This window comes from Bombina bombina, chromosome 6 (genome assembly GCF_027579735.1).
Source record: "Bombina bombina isolate aBomBom1 chromosome 6, aBomBom1.pri, whole genome shotgun sequence".
Lineage (NCBI taxonomy): Eukaryota > Metazoa > Chordata > Amphibia > Anura > Bombinatoridae > Bombina > Bombina bombina.
In genome coordinates this window covers 191035179-191052090 of record NC_069504.1, presented here as the reverse complement: position 1 = coordinate 191052090, position 16912 = coordinate 191035179, and the positions used below count along the sequence as shown (strand labels likewise).

Below are 16912 nucleotides of genomic sequence, written 5' to 3'. Positions count from 1 at the left end.
AGAATACCATTAATAATGGGGTCTCAAAATATCTAATGGGTGTTCTGTGTGTTAAAAACAAAATAAAAATCCAGAAAATCCATGTGGTATGTTTCATAATAGATTTGATGAATGTTAAATCTTAAAATCCCACAAACTGTGTGAAGCTTGTCTAAGGGATTGGAATATATCCAGTTATGTTTGTATTTGTCATTCAATGTGATTATACTATTTAATCCATATGCCATTATTCTGTACTTTTTTAGATTTTCTCAAGGATGCTTGGTTGGTTTCACAACGTGTATTGGTCTTTAGTAGATAACCTTTATTTTCTTTCTTTATACCATTTGTAAATTCTACAGTATAGAGTGTCCTTTTCTGTACTTAAATTACTTCTCAACCCAACCATTTATTTACTTGAATAACTATTTTGAATGCATTTTTTTCATAGAAGCAGCTTTCCCCTACATGGTATTATTATACATTATATAATGATATTGTAATAGTTTTACTCCTATTTATCATTAAATACATTTATTTATTTATATATTTTTAGATTTATTAATTCTGTAAATTTTTGGACCAAGAATATTCTTATATTTAGAATTATGAAGCAGTTAGAAGGAAAACACAAGAGGTTGCACAAGTACCCATAGCAAGAAGCCTACAAACAAAGGAAAAGGTAACGAAAGCATGTAGAATGATAAGAACGACAGTATAAGCAAACTCAATTTAGAATCCAAGGCAGATGCCATTCGTAATCTCAGCAAGAGTTATTAAATGAGCATTCTGCAGGTATGTAATGATATAATATCAAGCCTAAATGCTCAGATTTCAGAACTGAAGTGTGCTTGTATCAGTCCATGATACCTGTCATTATGGTCAAACAATGACATGCTCTAATTTATTAGAGCATGTAATCTTAAAACTAGCAAGCATGTACCTCTATGTATTTAACCCCACATATGGTTAAACACATAGTAGAAGTACCCCCCTGGACCTAAAGATCATTGCTGCTCTTGAAAAGAAACTGCTTCTGATCCAGTCAGCTTGAGTGACTATAGCTACTGCTTATTGGACCTGGGATCTGCAGGTCCTGAGCAGAACTTCTACTATGTGTTTCACCTCTTAGCGGAGGTTAAACACATAGATTTACAGGGTCATTAGTCTTACAATTACATGTTCTAACAAATTAGATGATCTCACAGAAAGCTACATTGATTAGCATGATACAATTGTAACATATGAAGTCATGGACTGGAGAATAAAACCTTGGACCTGTCTTTGTAGTTGCTTTACAAATGGAAGGTTGAGAACATACAACTATTTGAAGAAACTGAGATCTGCATTTATGTTAGTGAGCATTTGAATTATGTAGAGAGCCTCAATGTTTGCTGCCAAATTAATGTCAATTAAAATGCCACTCTGTAGCTCTGTAAATCTCTTTAAATGATCTCACACTGCAGAGAGGTATGGCCTAATCAACATGTTTCTTGTATGTGAAGGCATAAAAACAAGAAAAGAAGACACACATTTAATTGTAGCTACATTCTTAGGTACCAGAGCTTATGCTCAGGAAAAAAAGATATAAAATATAGCACAATATAATGCATACAGTAGATTACAAATTAGTGCACAGTCAGAAAGATGAATATTCTGTTATCAAAATCAGATTTTAGCATTGCATTTACAACTAGGTAAGGTTGGTGTGATTGCATAAAAAACCAACAAATAGTATAAAATTGACACAGAACACAAAATAATTCTTTAGATGCAAGTTATGCTTACCAGTATTTTGCTTAGTGATGCAGCAGTTGCATTGCCTCAAGTATTCATAAATTATGGTACGTAATTAATTAAGCAAACTAAAAAGAACATAGAACATGTATAAGCATTTCATTTTTGTTTCTCCTTCTAATTTTACACAGGTAAATAATAGTCAACTTCTATTTTTTTTCAGTACTAAAATCTAAATGAAAATTATATACATCTATTTAATGTAAATATTAGCATAACACTCAAACAAAATGTGCATTTAAAAAAAACAAAAATGTTAAAATGTAAATCAAAGCAATTATTTGTAAATTGTAAATAAAAATAAACAAAAAGAAGAAAGTACCATTTACTAGAAAATGGTTTCCATTATTAATATATTTATATTTTAAGACTGCAATAATTATAAGGGAAATCCATAATCACACTCTCAGTAAATCATTCCAGATCACTAGACAAGATAGAAAAAAAAAAAATTGTTAGTTGCATAACTGGAAAAATGTAAAATTTTATTCCAGGAAAATTAACAGGCTACACAGGAAAAATTTTGGCAAATGCAACTTTATATTTAAATTTCACACACATCTGTATCTTAAAGAATGAAAGACTCACAGACTCTGATGTTATTCTAAAATACTAAAAAATAATATGCTTTTACAAGAAGAAAATAAAATAAACAACCAATACACCAAAATGTGCAGAAAGTATAAACAAGACTGTGCCTTCAGTAGAATAATTGCTTCAAAAATTGTGCAAAATATAATACTAAGGAAGCCAGTCTCCCCAAGGCAGCTGATGTAAAATATAAACATATTCGGCTGCCCGCATTTCTTAGAATGAACCAGAAAGGGCGGCACATCTGTAAAGCTGGTTTCATCCAAGTGATGTGCATACTGATTTTGGGAACAATGGGAGTAAAAGGAAAGTGATGAAAACATGTTTTTTTTCATGCTCTCTCAATTAACTGACCAAAGTTACTGCTTTTTTTTTTTTTTTTTTTTTAAATCCAAGGTTAAACAAATGGAAGATATTAGATAAACCTTTAAGGCAACATGTTTTTTATTCTGTATTCATGTGAGTGCTCCATTTCAAGATCCTATAATACGGCAAATTGTATATTACGTTGCCAAACAGATTGATATCTAGAAATTCTTTTTCTTTTCCTCAAAACAAGATTTAAATTAATATTTGAAAAAAAAAAAAAAAAATCAACACAGAATACATTTAAAATGCTAGTTCCACTGTTAAAGAAAACCTTCATTTTTTATAGAAAGAATACTTGAAAAAGTAGAATATAATTTTAACAAAAAAAATACTGCTTTGGAATGCTCCCCCAAGATTTACTAACAAGGTACAGAAACCTCTTAGTAAGATAATCCAATAATGCATGGCACATCCTTTTATCAGTTAGAGTACTTTAAATTCCCACTTGCCAATATTTGCAATAGAAAACCCCAATTGGTATTAAGTATTCAAAGAGTCTTCAAACTCTTAAAAGCATGTTTATTAACATATTTACCTCAATTCAATTTATTAAGATGTCCATTGCTAACCTTTTATTTCTGGGTGTTCTTGTTTTTATGTAGTGATATACATAGCATTCAGCAGTGATTCCTAGCACCTGCCTTTTATAAGATCTAACTTTCAACCACAGAAATGAAAACTGTGGTTCAGTCCTTGATTTTCAATTACAAACCTTCCCTGGTGGCCAGCAGGAACACTTTAGGTTAAATTAAGATTACAGGTGCGCTATTGCAAAGTGTGCACAATGCTGCTGACTTTCCATTCTTGATTTTCTTCTCAAGATATGGCTAGAGGCCACAATTGCTTAGCAGAGAAGGCTAAAGATTTTACAGATGCTCCCTCATATAACACAGTAAGGTTCCCTTGGTAACCTGGATTTTCTGCAGTAAAGAAGGGTAGTGCTGAAACAGCGCCTCAGCTCCCTGTTTGAGAAAATGCAGACAAAAGGATTGATTCCAGCTTGGGCAAAACTCATCCAGACAGCTGCAGTTAAAAATCCTCCCGGTACCACAGGGCCTCTTGCAAACACTCTCCAGTAACAAGCTACCAAATAGGGACCCCACAAGGTTAGGAAAAGGAAAGTCATTATATAGAACATTCTACTGATCCTTTTTTCCATTTTGAATTCATCTAAAACCAGCAGCCTTCTCCTGCCAGTGGTGTTTGCATTTTGTCGTATTCCCAATAAGGTGGGTGGTGTGGGACCCCTTCCAAAACCAGCTAGCCAGTTAGCTGCCGCTTGGCCACTGGCTCCAGGACCATGGAAAGTCCAGTTCTGACTTACCGCTGCTACAAACTGGACTGGCTTCATTTTCCTGCGATCATGAACAAAAAATATCAGCTTGAGGTAGACAAGCTGTGTGGCTAAAAGAATGAGAGCAAGAAGCAACATAAATCCCAAGGAATCGTTAGCCCTGAAGGAACGATGCTGAAATGTGCATTGGTCTTCTTCCCTAATGAAGGAGTATGTGCCAACATCTAGAACTGGCGGGAAAGCCATTGCGACTGATAAGGTCCACACCATACAAATTACTGCCAAGCAAGTCCAAAAGGTTAATCTTTTTGTATAAAAACGATGGTGAGCTATAGCTAGGTATCTTGTGACACTGATACAGAATAGCATAAAAGCAGTGTGAAAGCAGGACAACACCCCAAGAAAGGCAATCACTTTGCAAGTTAGAGCCCCATAAGTCCAAGTAGAACCATTTTTTACAGAGGTAAATACAAATGGGAAACAAATTGCAGATCTGAGGATATCTGAACAACAAAGATCCAATAGGAAATAGTAAGGAGCTCTGTGTAAGGTCTTATCTTTGACTAACAAGATGGAGATAAGAAGGTTACCCACAACACTGACTCCTATAATGAAACCCAATGAAGTCAGTTTTAAAAAAGCTGTTAAAGGAGACACATTTTGCAGAATGTTGTCAGCTGCATGGCTATCGTTCGCCATAGATGGATGATATAGATATTGCTTCAGTCAAGTCTCATGGTCTATATACAAGGGCAGGGACAAGATTGATCCATACATTTTACTGCAAATGTATTCCACAAAAACAACTGAGCTGGTGTCTAGGCACACATCCTGATGTTTCCTCTTTCTGATGTGTCATCCTGTCAAGAGATCTGGAGAAAAAAAATAAGCTATCAGTTTTATACTTAGAAGGTATTGAAGTGAGAAAGTGTTAACACAAAGAATGGTAATTTATGGAGAGCAGAAAATGAAGGCAAACTAGAGTACTATCATTTGTTGTTGTTTTTACAATTATTACATTTTCTAAATATATATATATATGTAGAGAGAGAGAGAGAGAGAAAGAGATTCAAACACGCACAGCTATATATATATATATATATATATATATAAAGAGAGATTCACACACACACACACATATACTGTATATATAAATATACACACGCAAATTAATTTAAATTTACGTACAACAACATTTTCTAAAATATTTTCATATATTTTCCCTAGTAAATGAAATAGTCTGTTGTGCCATTATGACTCACACCTATATAAAGCATGCAGAATGTGTTTAACCCAAGAACACAGTATTAATATATTGGTAGCCTAGGCGTTCTATATGCAGGGATAGACATCCTCACAGCCCACTTAAACTGAGCATCCTATTGTCGATACAATGTGTATAAATCTTGTTATTACCATTTACACTGTGTTAATAGAATCATTTTTTTAAAAAGGAAACACCCTAGAAAATAAAGCACCCCATTCTACATGTGCATCTTGCCTTGGATACATGTACGCTTTCTGCATTTGGTATTCCTGCTTTACATTATCCTTGAATGGTGCTGCAATCAAACATTTCTAGGCAGATACAGATATTGTAATGTATCTATGCTGAAAGGCTTTAGTACAGCTAACCATATTAGAAATCAGGCTCCATTATTCATACTAATCATTGCTAGCTATTATGCCACTTTTTAATAAATAAATGAAAGGGTTTACTAAACTAGTCTGTTTGGCTGCAGCTTACACAAAAAAAACCTGTGTGTGGTGTGTGTGGTGTGTGATGTGTGTGTGTTTGTGTGGTGTGTGTGGTGTGTGATGTGTGTGTTTTGGATACGTTCTGGATGTATGACCATATACCTGTTTCTTGCATAGGGCTGGATGTCTGTATGGTCATAGAGAATGTCCCTTTGTTAGGGTTTTTCCATTATCAGAGGAATGCAGCTCCATCGCCCCCCAGGTCTGGTTGCAACACTCTAAGCGAACTAGCAGTATGCAGAACCTGCTGTGGAGGCATTGTCTATGCATTATTCTATTTTGCAATTTATTATCAGAAACACTGTATGATTATGTCAAATCCCAATCACCGAATAAGCATTATGACACACATACTTATAGACAAGGTATTATGTACATAAAAACTATTATGAGAGTGAATGTTCCTACCTGTTGGTGCTAAATATCCTGACAAGAGTAAAAAAATTTCCGGTGGATCTTCTTCTTTCTATAAAATGCTGATTTTTTTTCCCTTGGATACCTTGCCTGAGAATATAGTCAGTAGCTCTGACAGCGCATGCGTTTTGAGTATCCTTTGGCTGCTAGCTTCGTCTTCCTCTGTCGCAGCAGCAGAGACTCTCCCAGCAACAGCAGCAACAGTAGCCCTCTAGTTGTCTCAATGAGAGCACGTCAAGTAGCTCAGCATTTACCTGCTGCAATTCCCTGATTCCTTCCATTTACACCTCGGTTGTCCATGCACAGAGAATTATAGGAATGCAGTAAAAGATGCAGTTCCCCAATTACGTTCTGTATTTATTGATTCCATATCTCCATCAGATTCTGTATCCCCCACTCTCATGCACTAGCATCCAACCCCTCCCTCCTTTGCTTCCCCACAGCCTTGCTACTCTTTGTTCCCTTAAGGTGGACTGGCACAGATTTTGTTATTTCTAATAACCAAACTGAAGCAAATTAGTTTGATTAAATGAACATTATAAAACATTCTAAGAATGACCTTCACTACCCATTAATGGATTAAATATACTCACTGTTCATTGTATCTTAATAATTATTGTTAGTCAAGTTCTGTTTATCTTTATTTGCTAATCTTTACAGACAAAGAAAAATATGTAATTCCATGGTGAAATCCCCCCACTATAGGTTATGATATATATATTATATAAAAAAAAACTTTAGCGTGTTTTACATATTTTACTTTGTCTTTGTAAAGACAAAGCGTGTGTGTGTGTGTGTATATATATATATATATATATATATATATATATAGATTTATGTATGTATATTTATTTATATATATATATATATATATTTATATATATATATATATATATATATATATATATATATATATATATACACCCTATAATGTGTGTTTTTTTCACCATGGAATTACATATTAATAAACATAAAACAGAACTTGCCTAACATAATATAACATATATATATATCATGAAAGAAAACTTGCACTCGCTGGATTTTTTAAACAGATTTTATTGTGACCGTGTGACATTTCGGGGATAATATATCCCCTTCCTCAGACGGTTATATATATATATATATATATATATATATATGTTACAGAGGGCAGCACTTACTGGATTTAATCTCAGCCATTTCTATTTTGATGTTTCGGAGTTACACACTCCTTCTTCAGACAAACTAAAATAAGTGTAATATAGTGAATTTAAATCCTACATTTCCCACCCCCTCACAGAAAAAAAACAAACTGCTGAACTTGTAGTCATAGCAACAGTTCAGATAGCAATACAATAAACACAACTCTTGTGACAAACATACTCTAATTCCAAATAACAAATAAAAATGTGTAGAAAATATAGATAAAATGTTTAGGTCATATAGACTTCTAGAAATAGTGCATGTTAGCATTAATACAAACTATGAAAAAAATAAAAATAAATAAAGGACTCTGGTTAAAATCTTTATCTCTGTTAATCTTTTCATGATAGAAAATCTTTTTAATTATGATACATCCCCAGACTGAACAACCTTACTTATCACTTCAATCTTGTAGCATAGGGTGTAGCATCGCCTCTGTAATGTGCATGACTCTGAACTCCATTGTAGCACTGCAGAGTTTGCAAGTGTCTGCAAGTGTGGTAACCAGAAGGGGGAGGGGAAATCATGTCCCAGCTGTCAGTCAGCCTGCTTGTTTGATCACATACATTGCATAACAATGTAACATTCTATGCTGCTGAAGGTAAACTAACATCACACACAACTCATACAGCTGAAACAGGCATTTGTTTAAAGTATAAACTGCTAAAGGGGCATTAAACTCAAATGTTTTCTTTCATGATTCAGATAGAGAAAACAGTTTTAAACATTCTAGATATGCTTTTTAGCAAAGGATATCAAAAGAATTAAGCACATTAGATAATAGAAGTAAATTAGAAAGTTTAAAATCACATGCTCTTTCTAAATCATGAAAGACACATTTGGGTTTCATGTCCCTTTTACAACTAGTTAACATTTAAACAAAGTAGAATGAAGTGTGTCATATGCCACACCACTTGGTGACTATGCACTTACATTACTATAACTCATAAAGAAAGTATTTATCAATTGTTTAAAGGGCCATGATACCCAAATGTGGAAACACTTGAAATCGATGCAGTATAGCTGTGAAAAGCTGACTAGAAAATATCTCCTGAACATCTCTATGTCAAAAAGAAAGGGCTTGTAAGCAGCAAATCAGTATGTCTGTCCCGGGACAGCCGATGGAGTGAGCCTCGTGCACTCTCATGTTATTTCCCTATTCAGTTTAAGTAAGTTTACTATGAAATCTCATGAGAGTTAAGTAAATTCTGATGAGATCACAGTAAAAGAGTTCATGACCTCAGCACTGCTGATTGGCTGCAGTTCATTTTTTTTTTTTTTTTACCTGCAGCTGGGCAGCAGCTTAAGTATAACTTTTTACACAGCACTTACTCTGCTGAGCTGAGGAAGTTGTGAGGTAAAATATCTTCCTTTCTTACATAGAGATGCTCAGGTGATATTTTCCTGTCAGCTTTTTACAGTTATACTGCATCAGTTTCAAGTGATTTAGCATATGAGTATTATGTCCCTTTAATCTCATTACAGTATAAAATGTTGAATTATAACACTGTGTAAAAATAAAATAAAATAAAGTATATTATGTGACACAATAACTGGCGTCATTGCCCTGCTATAAGCTAAACCTTTTGTTATAGTCTATTTATGTGTCCACTAATCTGTGCCCTCATGAACCTAAAGAAATAACTGGATCTAAACCACACCTGCATGGAAGTAATGGAAACTGCTTTATGAACAACTATAGTGTAAGTGGAATGAGAATTGTAGTTCATAGTTAAGAAGAAAATCTCCCCCCCCCCACCTTCCGGTCACCAAACTTGCAAACACTGTAGTGCTACAATGGAGTTAAGAGTCAATACACATTACAAAGGTGATATATATACACATACAGGTATATTAGACACGTGCATTTTTTAGTTACACATGCTAATTTGTTAAAGAAACATGGATATTCATTTTGTTTTCATGAAATTAATATCCAAATTAATACACCATGAAATTTAAAGAAACAGAGTAAACACTGCCGAAATTACCTAAGGGGTTAAAAATACTTACCTCTAGTAATCTGCTGCACTGAGCCCTTTAATAGTGGGCCCCGGGGCTCTGTGAAGAAGGGTCAGGATTAGCATGGCTCTCCAGTGTACTTAAGGTAGGTATGTAACGCTACAGGTGTACTTTTTCACTTATAGCAAAGAAACATTTAAAGAAAACAAATGGAAATATTCAACGAATATTCATTTCATTTCAAGCTAAACAAATAACAAATAGCATGGCAAACAAATATGCAGAAAACTAGATATACCAAAAAAGAAAAGACAAGATTACCCTTTATGGCAACACGGTTATACTTACAAAAATAAAAACAATCATCATCAAGAGAAAGACAAAGTACTCACTCCTAATAAAATAATTCCACACTTCACATCCACTAAGTATATTGGGATATACAAAAAGACCATTTGCATGCTTAAAAATGGCAAAGAATTATAGCAAAATTCACAGTAGGTAACAAATTAACGCACAGTTCATAAAGCTGTAGAAAGTTCAATAATAAAGCATAGACCAATCGATTATAGATTCCCAAAACCATATTAGTCAAGAGTCTATAGCTAAAGCAAAAAGTACACATATATCATAATCTAAACAGTAATTAAAATGATAAACACCCCAGTATATGACTAAAGTCAGTCATTCTTCCTGTGACAACCCCCATGACAGGATAGGATTATGGTACACAGATACATTTTGCTTTAGATGTGGACTGTTCACTAATGTGGTTAGTAATATATGTCATGGAGGTGTATGACCATATAGGAAACAAACCAAAAACTTTATACCTTAATAGGACTAATAATTTTGTAGTAGATTCCTTGTAACACACAGCTGTATTTGTGTACAACAGAAATGATTAACCACCACATGGAATGAAGTTATTACTTATCATAGGCCCCTTGTTTGATGTGAAATAATTTATAAATTGCCATATTCTCTTTGTGATATAATTTTTGATGTTTCATCTTTTGTGAGTGCAAGTCTGCTTATCTAACTTAGTAATAAAACACTCTAAACATTTCTATCAGAACCTAAATAAGCCATATGAAGTAGTTTCCCTTAAAGGGACAGTCAACACTTACTTTAACATGTTTTTATATTGAAAATAACAAAACGGAGGTCCGCCTACACTATACCCCTCCTGCCTTGCCGCCTTGCTTCTGTCCTAATCAGCGGCGCTAACTACTCTAATACCCGGTAAATATGGATGCCGGACTCCCCCCACCATTACGTAGCTGCCTTCTTCTTCAACTGATAAGCAAATCAGAATCCAGTCCTCGGACTGAAATTGCACGCGCTTGCAATTTCTGTCCGATGCCTGGATTCTGATTTGCTTATCAGTTGAAGAAGAAGGCAGCTACGTAATGGTGGGGGGAGTCCGGCATCCATATTTACCGGGTATTAGAGTAGTTAGCGCCGCTGATTAGGACAGAAGCAAGGCGGCAAGGCAGGAGGGGTATAGTGTAGGCGGACCTCCGTTTTGTTATTTTCAATATAAAAACATGTTAAAGTAAGTGTTGACTGTCCCTTTAACAGTCTTTCTCATTATTTTATGGAGAAATATAATGAAAATCTTAAAGAGAAGCCTAATATGGTAATTAAAAACATTGATCCCCACAGTGAACAAGTTATTAAGCCAGGAGGGCAAATTTATATTTTAAAGGGACATGGAAGCCTAAACTAATCTTTAATGCCTACAATTTTTAAAAACTTTTAAATTCTAGTATCAAATTTACCTGTTAATTTTCTTGTAACCCGTTGTTGAAACTTTGTTTCTTTACATTAGAGCATATATAGATATTATTTAATGGAATGGTTTCAAAAGGATACTAAGAGAATGAAGAACATTTGGTTTGTCTTAGGCATGGAAATGTAATCTAAAGTTTCATGCCCTTTAAATCTCGCCAGTCATATCTTATGGTCTTAATAAATATTTAGCTTGCTTACTTTTTTCTTTTATTGGTTTTCCTGTTTACCATCTTCCTCTTTGGGAATAAGTTGTAGCATGTTGGTGTTTCCATTTGTAGACTGAGTATCTGCAAAAGAAGATGTCACAATATGAATAAATTATAATTGAGAGAAAGTTAAAGGTACATAGGAGTGAAGATTACATTTGCAACAGTCTGAGCCAGATTGTGTGTTCAATATTTGTGCTTGTAGCAGCCTGTAGAGGGACAGCCCAGTAGCCTCAGACATTCTGTGGTAAAATTGTGGTAAAATATGCTAGTGCTGTATAGCTATAAGCACTGTCTAATAAATAGAATTAAAAAAGTCTACTTTGTATCGTAGATATCCAAGCAGTGAAAATCTTTAGTGTATTCTGTGAATTTCAGAGTCCCAATCCACCCTAAATGCTGCACAGCAATTACTCAATATGAACAATGCCTCACTTAAAGGGACATGAAACCCAAATGTTTTCTTTCATGATTCAGATAGAGAATACAATTTTAAACAAATTCTAATTTACTTCTATTATCTAATTTGTTTCATTTTCTTGGTATCATTTGTTGAAGGAGCAGCAATGCACTAATGGTTTCTAACTAAACACATTGGTGAGCCAATCACAATCAATATATATATGCAGCCACCAATCGACAGCTAAAACCTATGTTCTCTGCTGCTTCTGAGCTTTCCTAGATAAACCTTTCAGCAAAGGATAACAAGAGAAAGAAGCAAATTAAATGATAGAAGTAAATTGGAAAGTTGTTTAAAATTGTATTATCTATCTTAAATCATGAAAGAAAATTTTTGGGTTTAATGTCCCTTTAAATCTTTCCAAGTGTGACCACAACAAAAGAGACACGATAAACAAGGCTTTTCTAGGGTTATGATTCTAGACAAATTGTACTAACAAACTGATATTTTAAATGCATTTAAAACATTTATTTATTAGATCTTTTGCAATTCAGTGATTACTTATGTATGCACATATAAAAATGTCCCTTAAACATTTTGTGTTTAATAAAATGTGTCGCTGTCTTTCCACCTGTCTAATTAATGTCTTACCTTGTAAAAGTTTTATATATTCTTTGTTTTTGTGTTACGTCACCAATAATAGCTAAACCAACTTGTATGTCCATAAAAGGGTTTATTGGGTCAGGTAAATATAAGGTATACATGAGCTACTAGTAATGCTATAGCAGTGCACATGTAAATGGTTTTAAATCCATCAAATATTTATATGTATTCACCTATGGGGTTTGCCTTAATGAGGGCAGATGAGTTTTTATGCTTTGGGCAAATATGATACTATTGATCTTGACAAAGCCCAAATCATAGGGTGAAATGCGTAGAAGCTGTCAGCAAAAATGATCCAACATATTCCTGACAACTCTACACCCAAAGGATCTGTGTTTGCATAAAAAAAGTTGTTGGATACTTGCGTACTAGTAGTACTTAAGTGCGGTATTCCGGATATACTAACTAGCAAACAGCCGTAAAGGGTGCCTGCCTATATACAAAATACTTGCGCAAGTAAAGGAAAAATATCTAAATTATTTGAACTTTCTGACATATCTTGACGTCACAACAGAAGAGCCGTTACTGAATTGGCATGTTGATGCTGAATTGGCGGGTCCAGATACAGCACCAATCAAACTAAGCCGTGAGCCATAATGGAGGTGAAAACCCCGGTAAAGAGGTCCGGTAAGAAACCTATTAATTAAAGTCCAACACTGAGACACCGGGAGGAGATCCGGTAAGAGTATTTATAACGCAGGTGTAATCCTGAGGAACCAATATAACAGTATCGGTAATGTAAAGAAAAGCACATCTATTCAAAATTGCTCTTGACATACTTAACTCATTAAGGGAATTGAAACATATTCGGCTAGATTATGAGTTTTGCAGTATGAGTGAAAAAGCATTGCTATGGCTCTTTTTCACTACTGCTGGTATTATGAGTTTTGCAGGTTTAGCTGCACCGCACACTTTTAGGGCGTAATGCAATGTAACTACAGCAGCTTTCAAAAAGTCCTTTTTCAATGGGACTTCCACAGCGCCGGTATTACGAGTTTGCTTGGGAGGCCAAAAAGTGAGCAGTACCGCCAATACCGTCAAGATCCGTACTGTAAACTGAAAGTCAGTAGTTATAGGTTTTATGCTACAACGCCGTAACATAAAACTCATAACTAAAGTGCTAAAAAGTACACTAACACCCATAAACTACTTATTAACCCCTAAACCGAGGCCCTCCCATATTGCAAACACTAAAATAAAATTATTAACCCCTAATCTTCTGCTCTGGACATCGCCGCCACTATAATAAACATATTAACCCCTAAACCGCCGCACTCCCGCATCGCAAACACTAGTTAAATATTATTAACCACTAATCTGCTGTCCCTAATATTGCTGCAATCTACATTACAGTTATTAACCCCTAATCTGCCGCCCCCAATGTCGCCGCTACCTACATTACAGTTATTAACCCATAATCTGCTGCCCCCGACATTGCAGCCACCTACCTACATTTATTAACCCCTAATCTGCCATCCCCAACGTCGCTTCCACTATACTAAAGGTATTAACCCCTAAACCTAACCCTAACACCCCCTAACTTTAATTTAATTAAAATAAATCTAAATAAAACTTACTATTAATAACTAAATAATTCCTATTTAAAACTAAATACTTACCTGTAAAATAAAACCTAAGCTAGCTACAATATAACTAATAGTTACATTGTATCTATCTTAGGTTTTATTTTTATTTCACAGCTTTATTTTAACTAGGTAGAATAGTTACTAAATAGTTATTAACTATTTACTAACTACCTAGATAAAATAAATACAAATGTACCTGTAAAATAAAATCTTACCTGTCTTACACTAACACCAAACCTTACACTACAATTAAATCAATTACATAAATTAAATACAATTAACTAAATTACAAAAAAACAAAAAAAAGATCAAATATTTAAACTAATTACACCTAATCTAATAGCCCTATCAAAATAAAAAAAACCTTAGCCTTAACTAAACTGCCAATAGCCCTTAAAATGGTCTTTTGCAGGGCATTGCCCCAAAGAAATCAGCTCTTTTACCTGTAATAAAAACTACAAACACCCCCAACAGTAAAACCCACCACCCACACAATCAAACCCCCCCAAATAAAATCCTTACTAAAAAACCTAAGCTCCCCATTGCCCTGAAAAGGGCATTTGGATGGGCATTGCCCTTTAAAGGGCATTTAGCTATTTTTCCACCCAAACCCTAATCTAAAAATAAAACCCACCCAATAAACCCTTAAAAAAACCTAACACTAACCCCCGAAGATCCACTTACAGTTTTTGAAGACCCGAAATCCATCCTCATTGAAGCCGGCAGAAGTCTTCATCCAAACGGCCCGAAGTCTTCTTCCAAGCAGGCAGAAGTCTTCATCCAGACGGCATCTTCGATCTTCATCCATCTGGCGCGGAGCGGCTCCATCTTCAAGACATTCGGCGCGGAGCATCCTCTTCAATTGACGTCTTCTTGAACAATGAATTCTCTTTTAAATGACGTCATCCAAGATGGCTTCCCTTGAATTCCAATTGGCTGATAGAATTCTATTAAAGGTGAAAAAATCCTATTGGCTGATGCAATCAGCCAATAGGATTGAGCTTCAATCTATTGGCTGATCCAATCGGCCAATAGGATTGAGCTTGCATTCTAGACTATTGGCTGTTCCAATCAGCCAATAGAATGCAAGCTCAATCCTATTGGCTGATTGGATCAGCCAATAGGATTGTGGCTCAATCCTATTGGCTGATTGCATCAGCCAAAATGATTTTTTTCACCTTTAATTCCGATTGGCTGATAGAATTCTATCAGCCAATCGGAATTCAAGGGACACCATCTTGGATGACGTCACTTAAAGGAACCTTCATTCTTCAGTCGCCGTCGTCAGAAGAGGATGCTCCGCGACGGATGTCTTGAAGATGGAGCCGCTCCGCGCGGGATGGATGAAGATAGAAGATGCCATCTGGATGAAGACTTCTGCCGTCTGGAGGAGCACTTCTGGCCGCTTGGATGAAGACTTCTCCCGGCTTCATTGAGGACTTCTTGCCGCTTGGATGAAGATTTCTCTCGGCTTTGTTGATCTTCGGGGGTTAGTGTTAGGTTTTCTTAAAGGGTTTATTGGGTGGGTTTTATTTTTACCCTTTTAAGGGCAATGCCCATCCAAATGCCCTTTTCAGGGCAATGGGGAGCTTAGGTTTTCTAGATAGGATTTTATTTGGGGGGTTTGGTTGTGTGGGTGGTGGGTTTTACTGTCAGGGGGTTGTTTGTATTTTTTTTATACAGGTAAAAGAGCTGATTTCTTTGGGGCAATGCCCCGCAAAAGGCCCTTTTAAGGCCATTGGTAGTTTATTGTAGGCTAGGTTTTTTTTATTTTCATAGGGCTATTATATTAGGTGTAATTAGTTTAAATATTTGATAATTTCTTTTTTATTTTGTGTAATTTAGTGTTAGTTTTTTTTTTGTAATTTAGTTAATTGTATTTAATTAATGTAATTTATTTAATTGTAGTGTAAGGTTAGGTGTTAGTGTAAGACAGGTTAGGTTTTATTTTACAGGTAAATTTGTATTTATTTTAACTAGGTTAATAACTGTTTACTAACTATTCTACCTAGTTAAAATAAATACAAACTTGCCTGTGAAATAAAAATAAAACCTAAGATAGATAGCTTAGGGTTATTTTATAGGTAATTTTTTAGTTTTTTAATAGGAATTATTTAGTTATTAATAGTAGGTTTTATTTAGATTTATTTTAATTACATTAAAGTTAGTGGGTGTTAGGGTTAGACTTAAGGCCTATGATGGGCTTTATTTTGATAAAGCCCATCATAGGGTGAAACATGTTGATGGTATACAGGCTGAACATTTCTGACTACTAATACACAGGCACAAATCTACGGATAACTTCTGATCCAGTGTCTAATCTTTGGAACACCATGGGACATTTAAAAATAACCCGGGTTATAATATATGCTTTATCCAACACTACTTGCGTGCTATCAGCACTAAGTGCAAGGAGACTTTTTGTTGCAATCTTTTAAGGTTGCTATTACTTTTGGAAAAGTTCTTTTGTATCCAATCCATCCCTTAACCAGAACCGCTACATAGTGGATCAGAGCTGTGACGTAAGGTAAAGTCACGTGATCGCCACAGAGGAGCCACACAACACGCCAAACACACCCTTGAAAAACTGCGGTAAGAAACAAGAGCTAGGAGCATGGCTCAAGCAGGTAAAACTGCTGATACAAAGTGTCACTTACCTGTGGAACAGTTCACTTACGATCTTGAGAATAACATGTTTGCAATAGTAATGTATGCTACCACATTCTGAAGTGGGAAACTCGCTATAAGAGACTTGCAATAAGAGACATTGCTTTTACTTGGCCCTCCTAAGTGGCACCATAAGTTTGTATAGTTCCTGCAATACACACTTTTACCAGTACGCCTTAAAGATATATCCAATCAGAAGTGGATGAGTTCTAAAATGGCTCAATAACACATTTTTTTTCCTATGGTG

At 35.0% G+C, this 16912-nt stretch overlaps 1 protein-coding gene across 1 annotated transcript; it reads right to left on the bottom strand.

Moving 5' to 3' along the window:
• Positions 1-3616: 3616 nt before the first annotated feature.
• GPR85 (G protein-coupled receptor 85) lies at positions 3617-4729 on the bottom strand. Its single transcript, XM_053719774.1, has one exon. The coding sequence runs from the start codon at positions 4727-4729 to the stop codon at positions 3617-3619; it is 1113 nt and encodes a 370-aa protein (XP_053575749.1).
• Between the last annotated feature and the right edge of the window lie 12183 nt (positions 4730-16912).

Coding starts and splice junctions, on each gene's coding strand:
- GPR85 (XM_053719774.1), bottom strand. CDS start 4,729: ATGGCGAACGATAGCCATGCAGCTGACAACATTCTGCAAAATGTGTCT.